Genomic DNA, 15,905 nt, shown 5'->3' with positions numbered 1-15,905 from the left:
ATTAATTTTTGGCACACACACAAAAAAATTCCCAGGCTCATCTTGGACTTTCTTTTCCTTAGCTCCAAACAGACCATTTTCCCAAGAAGACCTAGTTCCTTGTAATGGGGAATAGTATTTAAATAACGTAGACTTCGGGGCAGAGAAGTAACATTCAATTTATTTAAAATATCACCAAGTAAATATCTTTGTAAATATTTGTAATATTTTTATTGAAGTATAGTTGATGCATAATGTGTTAATTTCTGCTGTACAGCAAAGTGATTCAGTTATGTGTATATATATATATATATATATATATATATATATATATATATACACACACACACACACACATATTCTTTTTTATATTCTTTTCCATTATGGTTTATCATAGGATATTGAATATAGTTCCCTGTGCTATACAATAGGACTTTGTTTTTTATCCATTCTATATATAATAGCTTATATCTGTTAACCTCAGCATGGTTCTTTATTGTTTAATGGACCATACAGGGCAAGGGTTGGGTGCAGAGATCAGGAAGGAAAGCACTGCAATGCAATCACAAAAAAATGATAGTGGCTTGAGCCAAAATAGTAACAGTAGAGGTAATGAGATATATTCTAATGGTAGGCTTGACAATTGACAGAATTCACTGGAAGATTACATGTGAGTTATGAGATAAAATGTTGTGTATATTATTATTACAGCTCCTAGAACGTGGGGCCATCCTCAATTACAAGATGGTCTGTCATCCAAAATTTGGTTCAGATATCAAGACTGATGACGCCACATACACACCAAGATGGTTTGAAAATGTCTGTTACTCACATAATGAGGCTTTCTAGGAAATCAAGGTAGCTCCTAGGCATGTCCGAAAGTAGTTTTAGAGAACGAGGAAAGAAAACTGGGATAGAGTTTTATGGTGGTTAGGTGGTGGGACCTGGCTGAGGATTCCTGTGCACAGGTAGGGGCTTGCATAGTTTGAATCTTCTACCAACAGGGGGAGCACCTGGACTTTCTTACCAGCTTTCCCAGATGTGGAACACAGTGGGAAGGGCTCTCAGCAATCACGTCATACATCAAAAAGTGGAGTCAGACTCTACCGTACAGAGCTCCTTACAAGATACTTTTTCTCTGAATAACTGGAGTTGCCATTAATACAGATGAGAAAGACTGTTCAGTGAGAAAGTTTGGAGGGGAAGAATCAGAGTTTGAATTTAAGAGTATTAAGTTTCAGATGTCTCTAAGGTTTACATGGGAGGTTTTTAACTTTTATAATCTGTTCTTTCTTACAAAATTAAACTGCCTATCAACAGGGTCACTGCCTAATTTAAACAATAGTTTTTTCTGTAAAAATGAACACAGTTTCATAAGAGCCTTAATATCAGAATCATTTAAAGGTATACATCCTACTTTCAGGTAGCTGATTTCTTTGGACAAAACAACAGGCATGGAAAATAATTTAGAAATAGGTAAATAACATTAGTTGATAACTTCCCTTGATGTTTGCCAAAAAATGTTGTTTGTTATTTTGTGAATAGAATGCATTATAGCAGTGAAATTTTCTTTATTAACATAGAGGGCTTTCTGTTCAAAATTAATCTTGGGTAATATTCGGATTACTGTGTTTTTAAATTATGCAGGTATTTATGTTTTAGATATATAAAACTTAATCACTGTGACTATCTTAAAGTACTAGCTATATTGATTGTGGGATATATCAGGCTCTATGTTTCCATTTAGAAACATGTCCAAATTATTTTCTTGTGTGTTTTAAAAGAATTGGATTTTAGCTTGATTCACTTGCTTTGGAGAAAAGGATCTTTAAAACCAGTAAATTTGTTTTTACTCCCCAAACAAATTGGAATTGACAGAATCAATACAAATATCAATCGTATAACATCAAATGATCTAGTAATTTCTCAGGTTCTCAACAGATCCATGAGAGATACTGCATCTAATAGTCAACACCACCATTTCTGTCCCTCGGTGGTCTTGTGTTTGCAATAGTTGACCTATCACTGCTCAAGTCAATGGATTTTTAAAAAATAATTCTGAAGACAACAGACCTGGGTCCAAATTGCATTTCTGCTCTTGAAAAATCAGCAAGTCATTTTACATCTATAATCCTCAGTTTTCTCATCTATAAATGAGAGGGTTAATGTAAGTGATCTCCATTTCCATTAAAGCTCAAAAATGCTTTAATGTTACAATTCTGAGTCAAGCTCTGTAATTGAAACATCAAATGTATTTTGTCTTAACCTCCAATCTGCTAGCTGAACTGGGCACCTAAATAAAAATAGTTTAATTCCACACTGCAAGAAAAGAAAATGGTAGCAATTAACCCAGACAAGAAAGTTTTGTTAGAGACAGAATGCATGGTTGAAACTTATTTTCAAAGGCTTTGCAAGTGTGAAGGCCATTTAATTAGGCAATCTTGAGCGTGCAGTCCAAGAAGAGTTTAGCACACAAAATGGCTAGGAGGCTTCAGAACACCAGCCTCTTCCCCAGTGGTTTCTACATGGCCTTCCATTCCTCTCCGGCCACTTCTTCTCTCTTAGCCATCTATTTTCTAAAATGTGAGACCGATCCAGAACATAAAAGCTTTTCTATGAGATTTTATCAGCAGGAGTTTCCAATTCCCAGAACACCTTCCATTAAATCCCTGAATCACTTCCTACCTCTAATGCACACCAATCCTCAATCTTCAGACACTCTGCCTCAGGCCATGGAAGCTACCATCTAAAAATGAAGTAGAAAGTGGTATTACCAGCCCCCCTAACTGGCAGACAAGGAAGATGGGAAGGAAAAAACTTTCAGATACTATAGTGTCACAAAACAAATGTGAAGCTGATGTCCCAAGCTGGATCTCAGAACAACTTTTCCTGCTGAAATATTGTCACCCATGGTGGTTATGTTCTATTGTAATATTGGAGCAGGACAATAATAGTACCTTGACTGGGCATGTTGAACTGGTTTATCATTTCCAAAACACTTTGGCTTATTCATTTATTTAACTAATATTTACTGATTGCCTATGAAGGGCCAGGCACTGTTCTAGGCACTGGTGATATAAACTAGTCTCTCTAATTAGCTTAACTTCTCTAGTTTTTACTATTTTTCTTTCTCTTTAGATAGGGACACTAAACCTCATCAAGTGTAAGTATGATCCAAGTCGCATAACTGATAAGTATCAGAATCAGTTCAAACTCAGTTGTTCAAAAGCATTGCTCTTTATCTTAAACTCTGTGGAAAAGTCTTTATGGTTGACATTGCTTTGTCAGGAAATTGCTCCTAAAATTCCAAACAACTGACAAATAAATAAGTGTTTTGGAGAAAAAAAAATCTGTTGGAAAGTTGGATATTACTTGTATATTCATGTCCCTGCTTCTGAGGAAGTATCATATATGTTTGGCTTCTGATAAATGTTGGAGTGCAAGGATGCTGATGGAATGTACTTTCAAATACCCTGTAATATATAAACTCTTACTACCCTAAAGGTTTTGTTTCAGGATAAAAAATGGGAAGCCTCACTTTGCCTTTTATATTTTTTGAGTATAGCTTACAGGAAGTGCTGTATTTGAGGAGGATTGGGGTACTTTCCTAGATCAATAAATTGATGCTTAATTTTTTTTTTTCATTTTGAATGATGCTTGTGAGTGATCTATAGACCAGAACCTAGAGGGGATTAGGAGAGAGAGAGGTAGGGGTCAGATGCCCCAGACTCTGAAGGACACCATGTTTATTTACACATTAAAGGGAATCTACTCTTACTACCTTTTAACCTCACTAATGTGTTAGGAGTGTCTCCTCATCCTTTCTTTGTTTGTTTTCTGTTTTTTAGGTTACTGTCCATATGGTTATCGGGAATGTCAGAATGGCAAATGTTATAAACCAGAGCAAAGCTGTAATTTTGTAGACGACTGTGGAGATTATACTGATGAAAATGACTGCGGTAGCTCCTGTACTTTTGAAAAAGGCTGGTGTGGTTGGCAAAACTCTTTGGCTGAAAACTTTGATTGGGTTTTGGGGGTTGGCTCTCCTCGAAGCCTAAGACCTCCCAGAGACCACACACTTGGAAATGAAAATGGTAGGTTATTAGGTGGTTCCAGGCACTCTAATCACATTCACAGTGAGCATCATGTTATCTTCCCTGAGAGCATCTGGAGAGACCACCGTGGTGCCAGGGCAACTAAGTTGAACGTTTAACAAGTGTATTTGTCTCCCGGGACTGCGTAACAGACTGCCACAGACTGGATGGTGTAAACAGCAGACATTTATTGTCTCACAGTTTTGGAGGCTAGAAATCTGAAATCAAGGTGTCAGTAGGGCTAGTTCCTTTTGAGGTCCTTGAAGGAGAATCATCTGTTCCATGCCTCTCACCTAGCTTCTGGTAGCTTCAGACACTACTTGGCTTGTAGGTGGTACTCTCCTTCTGTCTTTGCATTGTCTTCCCTCTATGCATGTCTATCTCTGTGTCTAAATTTCCCCTTTTTATTACAACAGTCTTATTGGACTAGGGCCCACCCTCATGACTTTATTTTAACTTGCTCATCAGCACAGACCCTATTTCCTAATAAGGTCACAGTCACAGGGCCTGGAATTAGGACTTTCACATCTTTTGGGGGGACACCATTTAACATATAACAGTGAGTAATTAAAATTGAATATTACTTTGATAATTATAGATAGATGATAATATATGCTGCTCTCAGGTACCTTTCCTAAATGACACATGCTTGTAATCAATAACCGTGAATTCTGCCACTCATTTGATCATTAGAGAGTCATTTAACTTTTCAGATTCTCAAACTTCTCATCTGTCCAATGGAGATAATAGAATTTGCCCTGTGTACCAAACAGGGATTGTCAAGACCAAATGAGATGATCTGTATGAAGGGGAAAGCAGTTAGAAAGCTGTAGAGGCGTGCAGTTGTAGCTGTAAGATCCTCTATGTGAAGGGTGCTAGGTATGGCTCATTTTTACAGTGAGCTGAGGTCAGGTCTCAGATTCATTGGTCGAGGAGCAAAAGACATTAGGAGAATAAAGAAGGTATCCTGAATTCCTGGATGCTACAGAGTAGGAAATATTGACATTTCACAGGCCTGTGATAAAACAGAGCTCTCCAAGCCAGACCAACCATGCCAAAGAAAGGTAGGTGTAAGTTTCATTCAAACACTCAGCTATACATACATAAGATGTTTTGGATATTTGGATACACAAGCAGAAAACTCAATATCTTTCCTTGTGTGTTATATATTAAAATCCTCAGCATTTCATTTATGTACTCAACAGATGACTGAATTTTTGAAAGTATGTCATATCCCTCTGTTTGTATTTCATAGACAATCTTTGCATTGTTTTACAATAACTGGAGAGTTTGAGGAGTCCATGAAATAATTTCTATAACTCTCTTGTTGAGTCCATGGCATAAATATCCTGTCAGATCAGTTAATCTGCATACCGTGAAGTACTTTGCTAAAACAGAGACAGTTGGAAATTGTTCTGTCAGTGAGCCAGAGGCAACGCTATTAGATTTCCTTTCTCTTTCAAGCAGAAATACCTTTGGCAGTTCAGATCATAGAAATGTAATTAAAAACCCGAAGATGGAAAAGCTAACATAATCCCCTCAATGTCATTTTTGCGTTATCTGAATCCCATCTTGTTCGCAGGGCACTTCTTGTATCTGGAGGCTACTCCGGTGGGCCTTAGGGGCGAAGAAGCGCACCTCAAGAGTGGTCTGTGGCAAGAAGCCAGCGCTGCCTGTACCATGAGCTTCTGGTATTTTATATCCAGAAAAGCCACAGGGTCCATTCAGGTCCTCATTAAGGTAGGATCTTCTCCTGCAATGCCTCTGAGCTTAGTGAAGTTTCCTAGAGACAGCACATGGCCAAAAGGAGATTATCACAACTCTGCTTACCTGGCCCTGGGAAGCCTCCTCCCATCAGAGGGAGCTGCTACTTGTGGTTCAGATGCTCTGTGGAGTTTGGTAAACTGGGCGTTGGAAGCAGCTTTGAGCCCAGTGTCATGCCCTGTGGTTATGACTGAATCCCAGAGACTCCTTTTATGGTAACAGTTAGTCTGAGACACACAAGTTTAGGTATTTCTTTCCCAGTCCTTCTCAGTAAAAGAAACTAGATTATTTGTACATCTGAAAGGAGAGCAGCTATCCATTTTAACTCATATATGAACAATCATTAAGGGAATTAATATTAGACATTCTGGTTCTAAGCACACACCATGCAAAGGACAGAACCGATCAGGAGAATGATGAAGGTATGATTACATTGAACTGCTTATTAACTGTGACACAGTAATGCATTTTCTTACTGTGGGTTAATTAGATGTTTCTGTCAGGGCTTTAATTCCGTTTAACAGAGAGACAGTGTTCAGGGACCAAAATACCAAAGTATACATTAATATTAATGAGACGTGGTTCATATACCTTTACTCTTTGGCAAGTTACAACAGCAGCAAAAAGCAGATAAGTGTGTGTGTGTGTGTATGTGTGTGTGTGTGCACACATGTGTGTTCATTTCAAGAATCTCGTTAGAATTCCAAGCAAGCTTACTCTAAAACCATGCTCTAGAGGCCATTGCTGTTTTATCACACATGGGCTTTGGTGAAGTGCCCTGACACTGATAGAAAATGCCTGACCAGAATACCAAAGGCCTCATGTATCTGAATAGCTAATGCTGCATAGTTCATGTTTTATCTAAAACCTGAGTTACCTTTATATGTTAGGACTCTTCTATAATAATGCAGAAAGGCCTGACTAATAAAATACGTGCAACAATACCACAGTGATTTATTCTTATATTTAAATATGAAAACTTACTGAAATGTAAGGCTTCAAATTCTTGTAAGAGTATTTTGCCAGTACTCTATTGAATGTGATACTGGATTATATGGTCTGTACTGCTCAGTAACAAAAATTCAACTGAGTAAATTTAAAGATCAAATTGCTTTATTGAACGATTCAAGAATTGGACAGCATCCCATGTAGCAAATAAATAGAAAGGAGCCCTGCCAAGTTGTGGAAAAGGAGAGGTTTTTAAAGGCAGAAAGGAGGCAGAAAAAGGAAATTACTAGCAAAAAATGCATTGCTTCAGGGAAGGTTGCCCTTCGGAGGAGGATGGAAGGGTTCTGTTGGGCAGATTACTTTCCTAGTGCTGACTGGTTATGATTACAGTCCTGAGGGAACTTGAAACTGCAGTTAGGTTAAGTGTTAAGTGTTAGTTTCCTGTCATGGGGCCTTAGCACAAGTGACTCCATTTTGAACCTCTTTTCTCTTTTTTCAACAGTACCATGTGAAGGACTTGGTGCACTGGATTTTGCTTTTATTATTTGTTTCACTCATATTTACATTTCTCCTCTCTTATAGTAATAAACTTTATATTACTATAAAATGCAAAGTTAAACTATTTTGAGGTATAAGTTTTCCTATCAAGTCACGTTGAGCTCCCATGGTTCCTCCAATTGATTCCTATGGACATTTAACAGCATCTTTAGAGACCCGTTTTCCTACTGTATTAAAAAAACACATAAAAAAAATGCCTGTTATTATTCAGTGACATTTATTACAAAGGAGAGAAATCTTTCATAATATATATTGATTTTATATTCATGAATTTTAGGTCAATTGTTTCATTTTTGGTAATTAACAATACATATTTTTGATCATCATTACAAAGTACTTCTTAGGCTTCTCTGTGTGTGGAACCATGCTGGATTTTTACCTTGTTCATTCGTTGGAAATTGTCCTAGCCAGATGGCAAACACAGTAGGGGCAGGGGTGCGACCTTTTCTTTCTTTCTTTATTCCTCATCTTTTAAAATGTTCCCAATCTATACATATGTTGCCCATGGCCCAGTTTCCTCTGCCTTTCCTCAGGAATGCCTCCTTCTGTGTTCCCCTCTTCCCTCCATACCAAGGCCAACACAATCTGGTAGATTCAGCCTTTCACAAAACATTCCTTGACCGCTTTTGCCCACCATGATTATTCCTTTTTATCTGAGTGTCCGTCACAACTCCAGTAATTCTTCCTGCTCACTGGCTGTTCATTTATATTTATTCTATTTCAATAGATACATTATAAAATATTTAAGGCAAAGCCTTGAGGCTTTAGTCATTATGTCTCTCAGCTCTTCAGAGAAGGGACTGCTGGGTGAAGGGATTGCAGAGCCCAGTGCTGGGCTCAGGACACCCCTTGTTTGAGATAATCCTTGTGCAGGAATGGCTGTTATGCCTCATGCACAACATTAAAGTCTAATCTGGAGAATCTGAAATCTAGGTCTGAAATATATACATGCAATCAGATGCAAAAGGCATGTAACCACTGACCAAGAATTTAATGACAATCTAGTTTTAAAGGGTAGTATCGATTACAGATCACAACCAGAATAATACATACTGAGAGTTACATTTACCAACACACACTATTTCAGGTAATTCTTAGCACAACCCTCTGAGGTAAATAAAGTGAGCCCCATTTTACTAAAGAGGGTCCCATAGAAATAACCTAATCATCCTATAGCCACATAGCCAGTCAGTGACAGATGGGAGTTTGAATCCAGGTATGTTTATATCCCAAACTTATGTGTTCACCCCTCACCCTTATCCCCAGTGTTCCTCACTGATAATACTGAGTTTTCTACTCTTCATAATGAAATAGAGATTCTGTTTTACTGAGATCCATATTCATTGCACAGAATCATTTTTTAAGGGGAAAAATGAATAATGATTCTTATAATGGATATGTGTGATTCTTAAACTATCCTGTTATAAAGGAGTGAATTCAGGGAGACCCCAGCAAGGCAAAGCTACTGTTTTAGGAAACACTGAGTAAAGAACAGTACTATTTTACATATTGTTTGTATTATATTTTCCTTCTATATTTCTTGCTTTCAGTCACGTGAAGACTACTTTTCACTAAAGAGATGTAATTAAATCAAATGTAATCTATGTGTCAAAGTGTTTGGTGAATTCTGAGAAGAGGGAAAGAGCATCTTATTGAGAAATTAACCTTAATTTTTTTCTTTCCTTGAAGTCTGCTTTAGTTATAAATGTAAAGCACACACAATAAAATGAAGTAGCTACAGTTTTTCAAGAGAAATTACTTTTTAAAATACAATAGTTTGCTTTTTTAAATGAGAACAAAGAGTCTACCAGGTAGAAGGATTATTAGCTATCCCCCACTGCTTGGGCCAAGCCACTTTGTAAGTGGGATTTAGTCCAGGGGAATTGCTTGTGACCCCTGCCATTCCACTGTGTTCATTTAATGGGTGAGTCAGTCAAAACTCAGATGGCCTAAGTAGGAAGTCCAGGGTTATAAGTAAGTGGATGAGCTAGGACTTGAACTCAGGTATTATAAAAATTAAGATGAGAATGTTACACAATCTGGTTTCTGTCTTTCTATGAGAGAAGATTGAAAGTTCATAATCTAAATTAAAATTCATGGGTCATATCTTTTTCTGAATGTAGTAATAATTCATTTTTAAAAGAGTATGTTTGTTCTTGATAACATCTATCATTTTTACCTACCATTTAACTCATTTACATTCAGTATTAAATTTTGCATTAAATTTAAATGTATTACTTTTCAAACCATCTAAGATTTAAAGCAAAATATGAAACAAATGTTCAGGGGTAGAGTAAGAGTTCCACAACATAAAAATTAACTTGTTTTTACAAATATATTTAATTTTACACATTTTTCTCGTCACTTGTTTTCTGATGGGGTTAATTAATTATGAGTAATATGTCGATTTTAATATGCTAAAAAGAATTTTTTGGGAATTTTAAAATTTACTTTTGTTTGATAAAGTGTTTTCATAGGTAAAAAGTCTATCTAGTCTCATCATGAAACAAAAGACCTTTGCATCTTTTCAACTAGCCATGTGAATAAAATGCAGGAACACCTGCTACCTGAAGGGCATTATTGTGTTTTAGAAATACTCCATCTTTGATAAACTGTTAATATTTTAATCAAGATGACTGCATGCTGTAGGGAATTTGAATCTATTTGACTGAAGGCATTCAGGACTATCCATTATGCCATCGTGATAGAAAACATAATATATTCAAGCCAGAAGTGGAGAAAAATAATGCATTTCAGGAGAGCCCTCCTGATTATAGCAACCTAGTTATGCTGCAAGAACGTAATTAAATTAGCTTATTGCTTTATCTTGCTTAGTGATTCAGAGAATTTTAGAGCTGGTGGGGTCCTTCGAAATATGTTTAAACTATTCATTTTGCAGATGAAGGAATTAAGATTATGAGGTTGTATTTCTTGTCCCAGCTCATACGGTATTTTAAGAAAAAAGTTAAGATGTAAATCCAATTTTTCTGACTTCTAATTCAGAGCTCTTACATACTTCCTGGAAATTCTATCTAAAAATCAAATTCAATATGGAAATACAGATTTTGTTCAATAGGCAGTGGAAAATGTCAGATCAACAAAGGAAAGGCCAGATTCCTTTGCCTACTTAGAAGCCTGGAAGTTCTGGTTCTGTTTTACCCTCAACCTAGCAAACAATGAGCATCAGTTGGGTTTAAGAGTCAACTGACAAAAGTGGGCATTCTCCATCCATCCTAACCCACCACTACCCTGTCCCCGGCACACACACTCACCACAGTCCTAATGTGAGAAGGTTTACAACTAATTGCTAATACTAATGTGCCTAAGAGTATGTCAGACAGATTTTTATATTTAGGCATCTTTTGATCTCTTCAGCCTACTGAATAACTGATGCTATTTTAGTCACATTGTTGAGATTTTATTCATTATTTCAGAGTAAAGGATGTAGAGAATATGTGTAGAGAGGATACATGGAAGCTGGATAGAGAAAATCGATTTTTCAAAGACTGTCATGTGCATTGGGGGCTGTAAATCCATTAAACTTTAGTACCAGAACTTTATTTGCTTTTCTGGAATTGTTTCAGCACGTTAACAATTCAATCTGCGTAGTTTGGGCGCTACTATATTAGTGACCTTGACCAAATCAAGGGAGAAAAGTTGATCTTTGCATTTCAAGCTATAGCCTTGCAAGAGATCAACACACCCAGAGTTTTATTAATTAGTTGCCACAAGATCACAATGCCATGATTTATGTAAAATAAGTGTTCCTTAGAGAACATGATAATATGTATTCCAGGTTTATTTTTGACTAAGTGAGATTTTTCTAAACTTCTCAATTCTCACTTCTTCCTTTACCTCCTAGTGCTGCCCACTAGGACTCACAGGCAGCCAGTGGAGTCCCTTCTATTAAGATTTCTATTAAGATGCTTACAACTTAGTTAAATTGATCCCAGAGTTTTACTTTTCAAGAGACTCATATGGTCAGCTCTAAAGATTGTTCTCACTACTATTACTGCTGTTTCACTTCCCTTTCTGTTCCCACTACTGCTCTTGTGACAAGCCTCTAGTTATTGACTGATTTCTTTTTTCTTTTTATTAATTGAAGTATAGTTGATTTAGTGTTATATAAGTTTCAGGTGTACAACAGAGTGATTCAATATTTTTATAGGATATACTCCATTAAAAGCTATTATAAAATATTGGTTATTTTCACTATGCTGTACATTTCATCCATGTATCTCATTTATTTTATGCCTGGTACTTTTTACCTCTTAATCCTTTCTTCTATCTTGCCCCTCTCCCCACCCCTCTCCCCACTGGTAACCACCAGTTTGTTCTCTGTATCTATGAGTCTGTTTCTGTTTTGTTATATTCATTCATTTGTTTTATTTTTCAGATTCCACATATAAGTGAAAACATACAGTATTTGGCTTTCTCTAACTTATTTCACGTAACATAATATTCTCTAGGTCCGTCCATGTTGTTGCAAATGGCAAAATTTCATTTGTGTGTATATGTGTATATACATATATATATATACACACACCACATCTTGTTTATTCATTCATCTGTCGATTGACACTTAGGTTACTTCCATATCGGGGCCAATTTCTTTTTTCTATACAATGTGCTAAGTCTTTTTTTACACATAGTAATTCACTTAATCTTCAGAGTAAATCTGTAAGGTAGATATTTTGTCCTAATTTAACAGACCATGAAATTGAGACCCAGGTCACATAAATAATAAGTGGTATCATCAGGATTAAAGCCAATTCTAATTCCAAAATCCATGCTCTAAACCACTGCATTCAACTTCTGCTGTTAGATTTTAAAACATTCTCATTTCCAGGAAGCAAATATATTACTGTTCATCAAAGTTTTCCAGTGGCTCTGAGATCATACAAATTAGAGCTTTCCATCTCTGCATATTAATAAATCCACTGGCCTGTCCCCACACATGTTAGAGAGGGGAGGGGATTACTTTGTGTTTAGCAGCTTCTGTAGTTTCATTTGTTTGTTTTTAACAGCTTGTCAACATCTAGTAATAATAACCGTATTTATCTAAATCACTCTACCTCATATCTAAATAATTCAAAAATTTCAAAATCATGTTTAATAGTTACATTTTAATGTTGGTGAAGAAAGAATGAATTGGAAGCAATGTAATTTGATTTTTATAAGAACAAAACTAGCTAGATGAAAGCTCTTAATTTTTATTCAAACACGAAATCTTTAAAACTGTTGCAAACATCTATTCTTTCAGAATCTTCCCCTCCCTCTCTCTCTTTCTCTCTGCTTTCTAGTATGATCAAACTTGATAACTATTTTTCCCTCTTTGAAAACTGAGACCTCTAAAGTAAAAGCAGAAATCTTCAAGATCAGGGGTTCTTAATCAATAGTTTGTGTATGTGTTTGTGTGTGTTACAGACTTCTTTGGCAGTCTGATGAACTTCTGAATTACTTCTCGGCATACTGTTATAAATGCATAAAATACTAGAATTACAAAGAAACAAGTTAAATTAATACTAATTATTAAAATATTTTTTAAAATCCAAAATTGTGACTTAGTAAACTTGTGTTAAATGACAAAATCTAGCAGGGGATGAAATAATTGCTACTATTTCAAAGGGTGATAAACATAAGTGATATTTTTGAGATAATCACGGCACTTTAAAGTGATATTAAAATATTTGTTATTATTATTGGTGAGAAAGTCACAGGTACAATTAATACTTATGATTTGTTGCCTGTATTCACAATTGAAGAAAATACCAAATTTTAGTTGAAGTTAGTAAAAATAAAGATGTATTTCCCTCATCCATGTTCCAACCCTCTTGAAAACCAATATTCTGTATATAAGGGGTCTTGAGAATTTTTTATTTTGTAAGGGTATCTACCTTATATGTTCAGTGTTTACATTTATAATCAACATACCTTATCTGAGTAGGAACTTTCTGCATGGAAAAGCAACTCCAGTTCCCAATAATTGAAACATAAAAGCATTGAAACATAAACATAAAATGAAGATAACATTCAATCTGAACCAAATTCAGAGCAGGGTAGTTTTAAATGGGCTTAGGTGCTGCCACAGCAAAGAGCTGTTTCAGCCTCTGGTTATCAGGCTCACAGCCAGGTAGAGTCAGCAACTTCCAAACTGACTGCTGATGGATTAAAATATTGCGAGATTTGTCACCCAGGTTCAGGAGTGTCTTTTCAAATGTCGTAAGTAGTCACGCTATTGACTTTCTGTGTAATATAAGATCTGGGAGAAGAAAGGGAAGAAAAACAATATTGTAACTTACCTCATTTTTAAATTTAACTTTAAAGTTTAAATTAATTTTAAGGTATAATTGGCCCGTAGCTTCACTTGCTTACTCCTTATCTGCTGACAGAAACTTCATAGGTGCGATTGTTGTATATGGACTGCCCTATGAGGAATCCTGAGGGCAGGTTAGTTTCCTTTCACCTTTTGCTTACTTCCCGATAGTATTTGCATCTTAACCAATTTACCATGACAAAACATTCCTTTTCATTTTATTTCATTTGGGGGAGTGGAGGCAGTGCATGAAAAATTAAAATAGTCTTCAGCACCTGATAGTAACTCTTTCTGGAACTCATAAGTTCTCGTCAATTAATTTTTAACGCCTGCTCAGTTAATTTTCTTTGGAGTTTGCAACACACGTTTCTACTAAAATTGGTTAGAATTGCTTATCTGTGGGCTGACTGCTGTAACTGAATCACACGCCTGACTCAGAGGCTGCTACAAGGTTGGTGATATGTTTTACCAATTATAGATCACAGAATTGGAGTAGAGAAAAACCCTATGATTCACCCTTGTGTGTACTATCAAAATGAACGTGAAAATCCTAATAATGTTGGCAATCTTATCTCTATAAGAGGTGAATAGGTAGCACATTCCTATCTGTAATCTCTGGTGAATTTTAGTTACAACAAATGTTTAAAACCTATTTTTAACAATGAAGAAATATTTAATTTACTTTTTCCAGATTGGTGCATCTCTCCACATCTTCTAAAGAAGTCAGGAATTTTTTCTAATAATCTGTAAATTGTGTCAACAAAGCAGTGCAGCAAATTCTGCTGTGATCCTTCCTCTGTGGATCCCATTATGGGAGAGATGTAAATAAAGAAAAGCTGGGCAGTTTGGATGTACTGTGTACTAACTTAGACTGTTTACTGCTAACTAACAATATTCCTGGTTTAGGACTACAACTTTTCTTTGCAAGCTCAGTCCCAACTCTTTTCACCCCTTGCTTCCATTCATGCATTTAAATCAATCTTCCGTGAACTTCTACTGAATATACATGCCTTGCGCTCATGGAGCTTGTGAGTTTAGAGTGGACTTAACTGTTGGCAAAAAGCAGCAGTGTGGTACTCAGTCTATCAGAAACAGTTGGAGCTCTCCCACCAAAACTGAATGTTCTTTGATATTTAATTACCCTCTTTTGAAGTTGTCCTCTTTCTGAGAAGATGAGTTATGACTTGCTGTGCCATATTCCTGGAACAGGAAGCTCTCTGAGGTCCACAGGGTGGGTCCTAAATGAGTGGCATGTGTTCCCATACCACTGAGTCTACGTCTCATGACCCCACCACACTGCATCCTGACTGTCTACGTGTAGAGCTCTATTGTCTGATGGCTAGGGAGCTTTCATGGTACAGAGACTGTATCTGCCTTGTTTACTGTCTTATCTGTAGCATGTAGCATAGGGCCTCGTGTATAACATATAATAGGTGTTTGAAATGAATGAGTGAACGTACAGGATTTCCATATATAATTAAATGCCAACTATAGAGAACAAACCATCCAATATTCTAGGAATTCAAAAGCTATTAAAATATTTGTGGAATGAAAGTGTTTAGAGGAAATAAGAGAAATTTGAACTGGATCTTGAAAGGTAAGAAGAATTTGGATAAATAGAGGAAAGAAGGGAGAATATTTCAAATGAAAGAATGCATAAAGGTAGAGAAGTCTAAGATGTATTCAGTGGATCCTGAATTTACCAATTATCAGGTAGTGATTAAAGATATAATATTAATGATAATAATAAAGTAAGCATTTATTTGACCCTTTAAAGTTTACAGCATACATTTGTTTATCTGGTACTATGAATTTATTTTTGTTATTTAATACAGTATTGCTTACTATTACTGTTTTTGTAATTTTCAGTCATTTCTGACTTTTTATTATCTTTAGCTTTAACTTTATAACCATATTTATTGAGTAACTTGTAATACATTTATATTAAATAATGTTCCAAATTAAAAATGCAGATTAGCAATTTGTATAAACACTAGTCATAGCGTTAATCAAATTTAAAATAATCCCAAACTGCTTTTTGAACAGCAGAAGAAAATCAATTGAAAAATCAAATTCTTAAAGATTATTTTTAATGAACTTAACTTTAACTTCTGCTTGAATGAGAAAACACATTTCAGCTTAGCTGCTAGATATTCATTCAAGCGTTGTTGACATTATTTTCTTTTCAGCAATTGACATGATGGGTTGAATAGCTTTTGTAGATTTAAATAAAAAATATATAAATT

The 15,905-nt window shown here is 35.8% G+C and overlaps 1 protein-coding gene across 1 annotated transcript in view; it reads left to right on the top strand.

Annotated features, from left to right (window-relative positions):
* The window catches only part of MALRD1 (MAM and LDL receptor class A domain containing 1), a 600,449-nt gene that overhangs the window by 334,877 nt on the left and 249,667 nt on the right, over positions 1-15,905 (top strand). The window contains exons 27-28 of the mRNA XM_059909182.1: positions 3,828-4,073; positions 5,656-5,813. Coding sequence (XP_059765165.1) covers positions 3,828-4,073; positions 5,656-5,813 — 404 coding nt within the window. The remainder of the gene's footprint in view (positions 1-3,827; positions 4,074-5,655; positions 5,814-15,905) is intronic.

Source organism: Balaenoptera ricei, chromosome 2, assembly GCF_028023285.1.
Source record: "Balaenoptera ricei isolate mBalRic1 chromosome 2, mBalRic1.hap2, whole genome shotgun sequence".
In the NCBI taxonomy this organism is placed as follows: Eukaryota; Metazoa; Chordata; class Mammalia; order Artiodactyla; family Balaenopteridae; genus Balaenoptera; species Balaenoptera ricei.
This window is presented reverse-complemented; position numbering and strand designations above follow the sequence as displayed.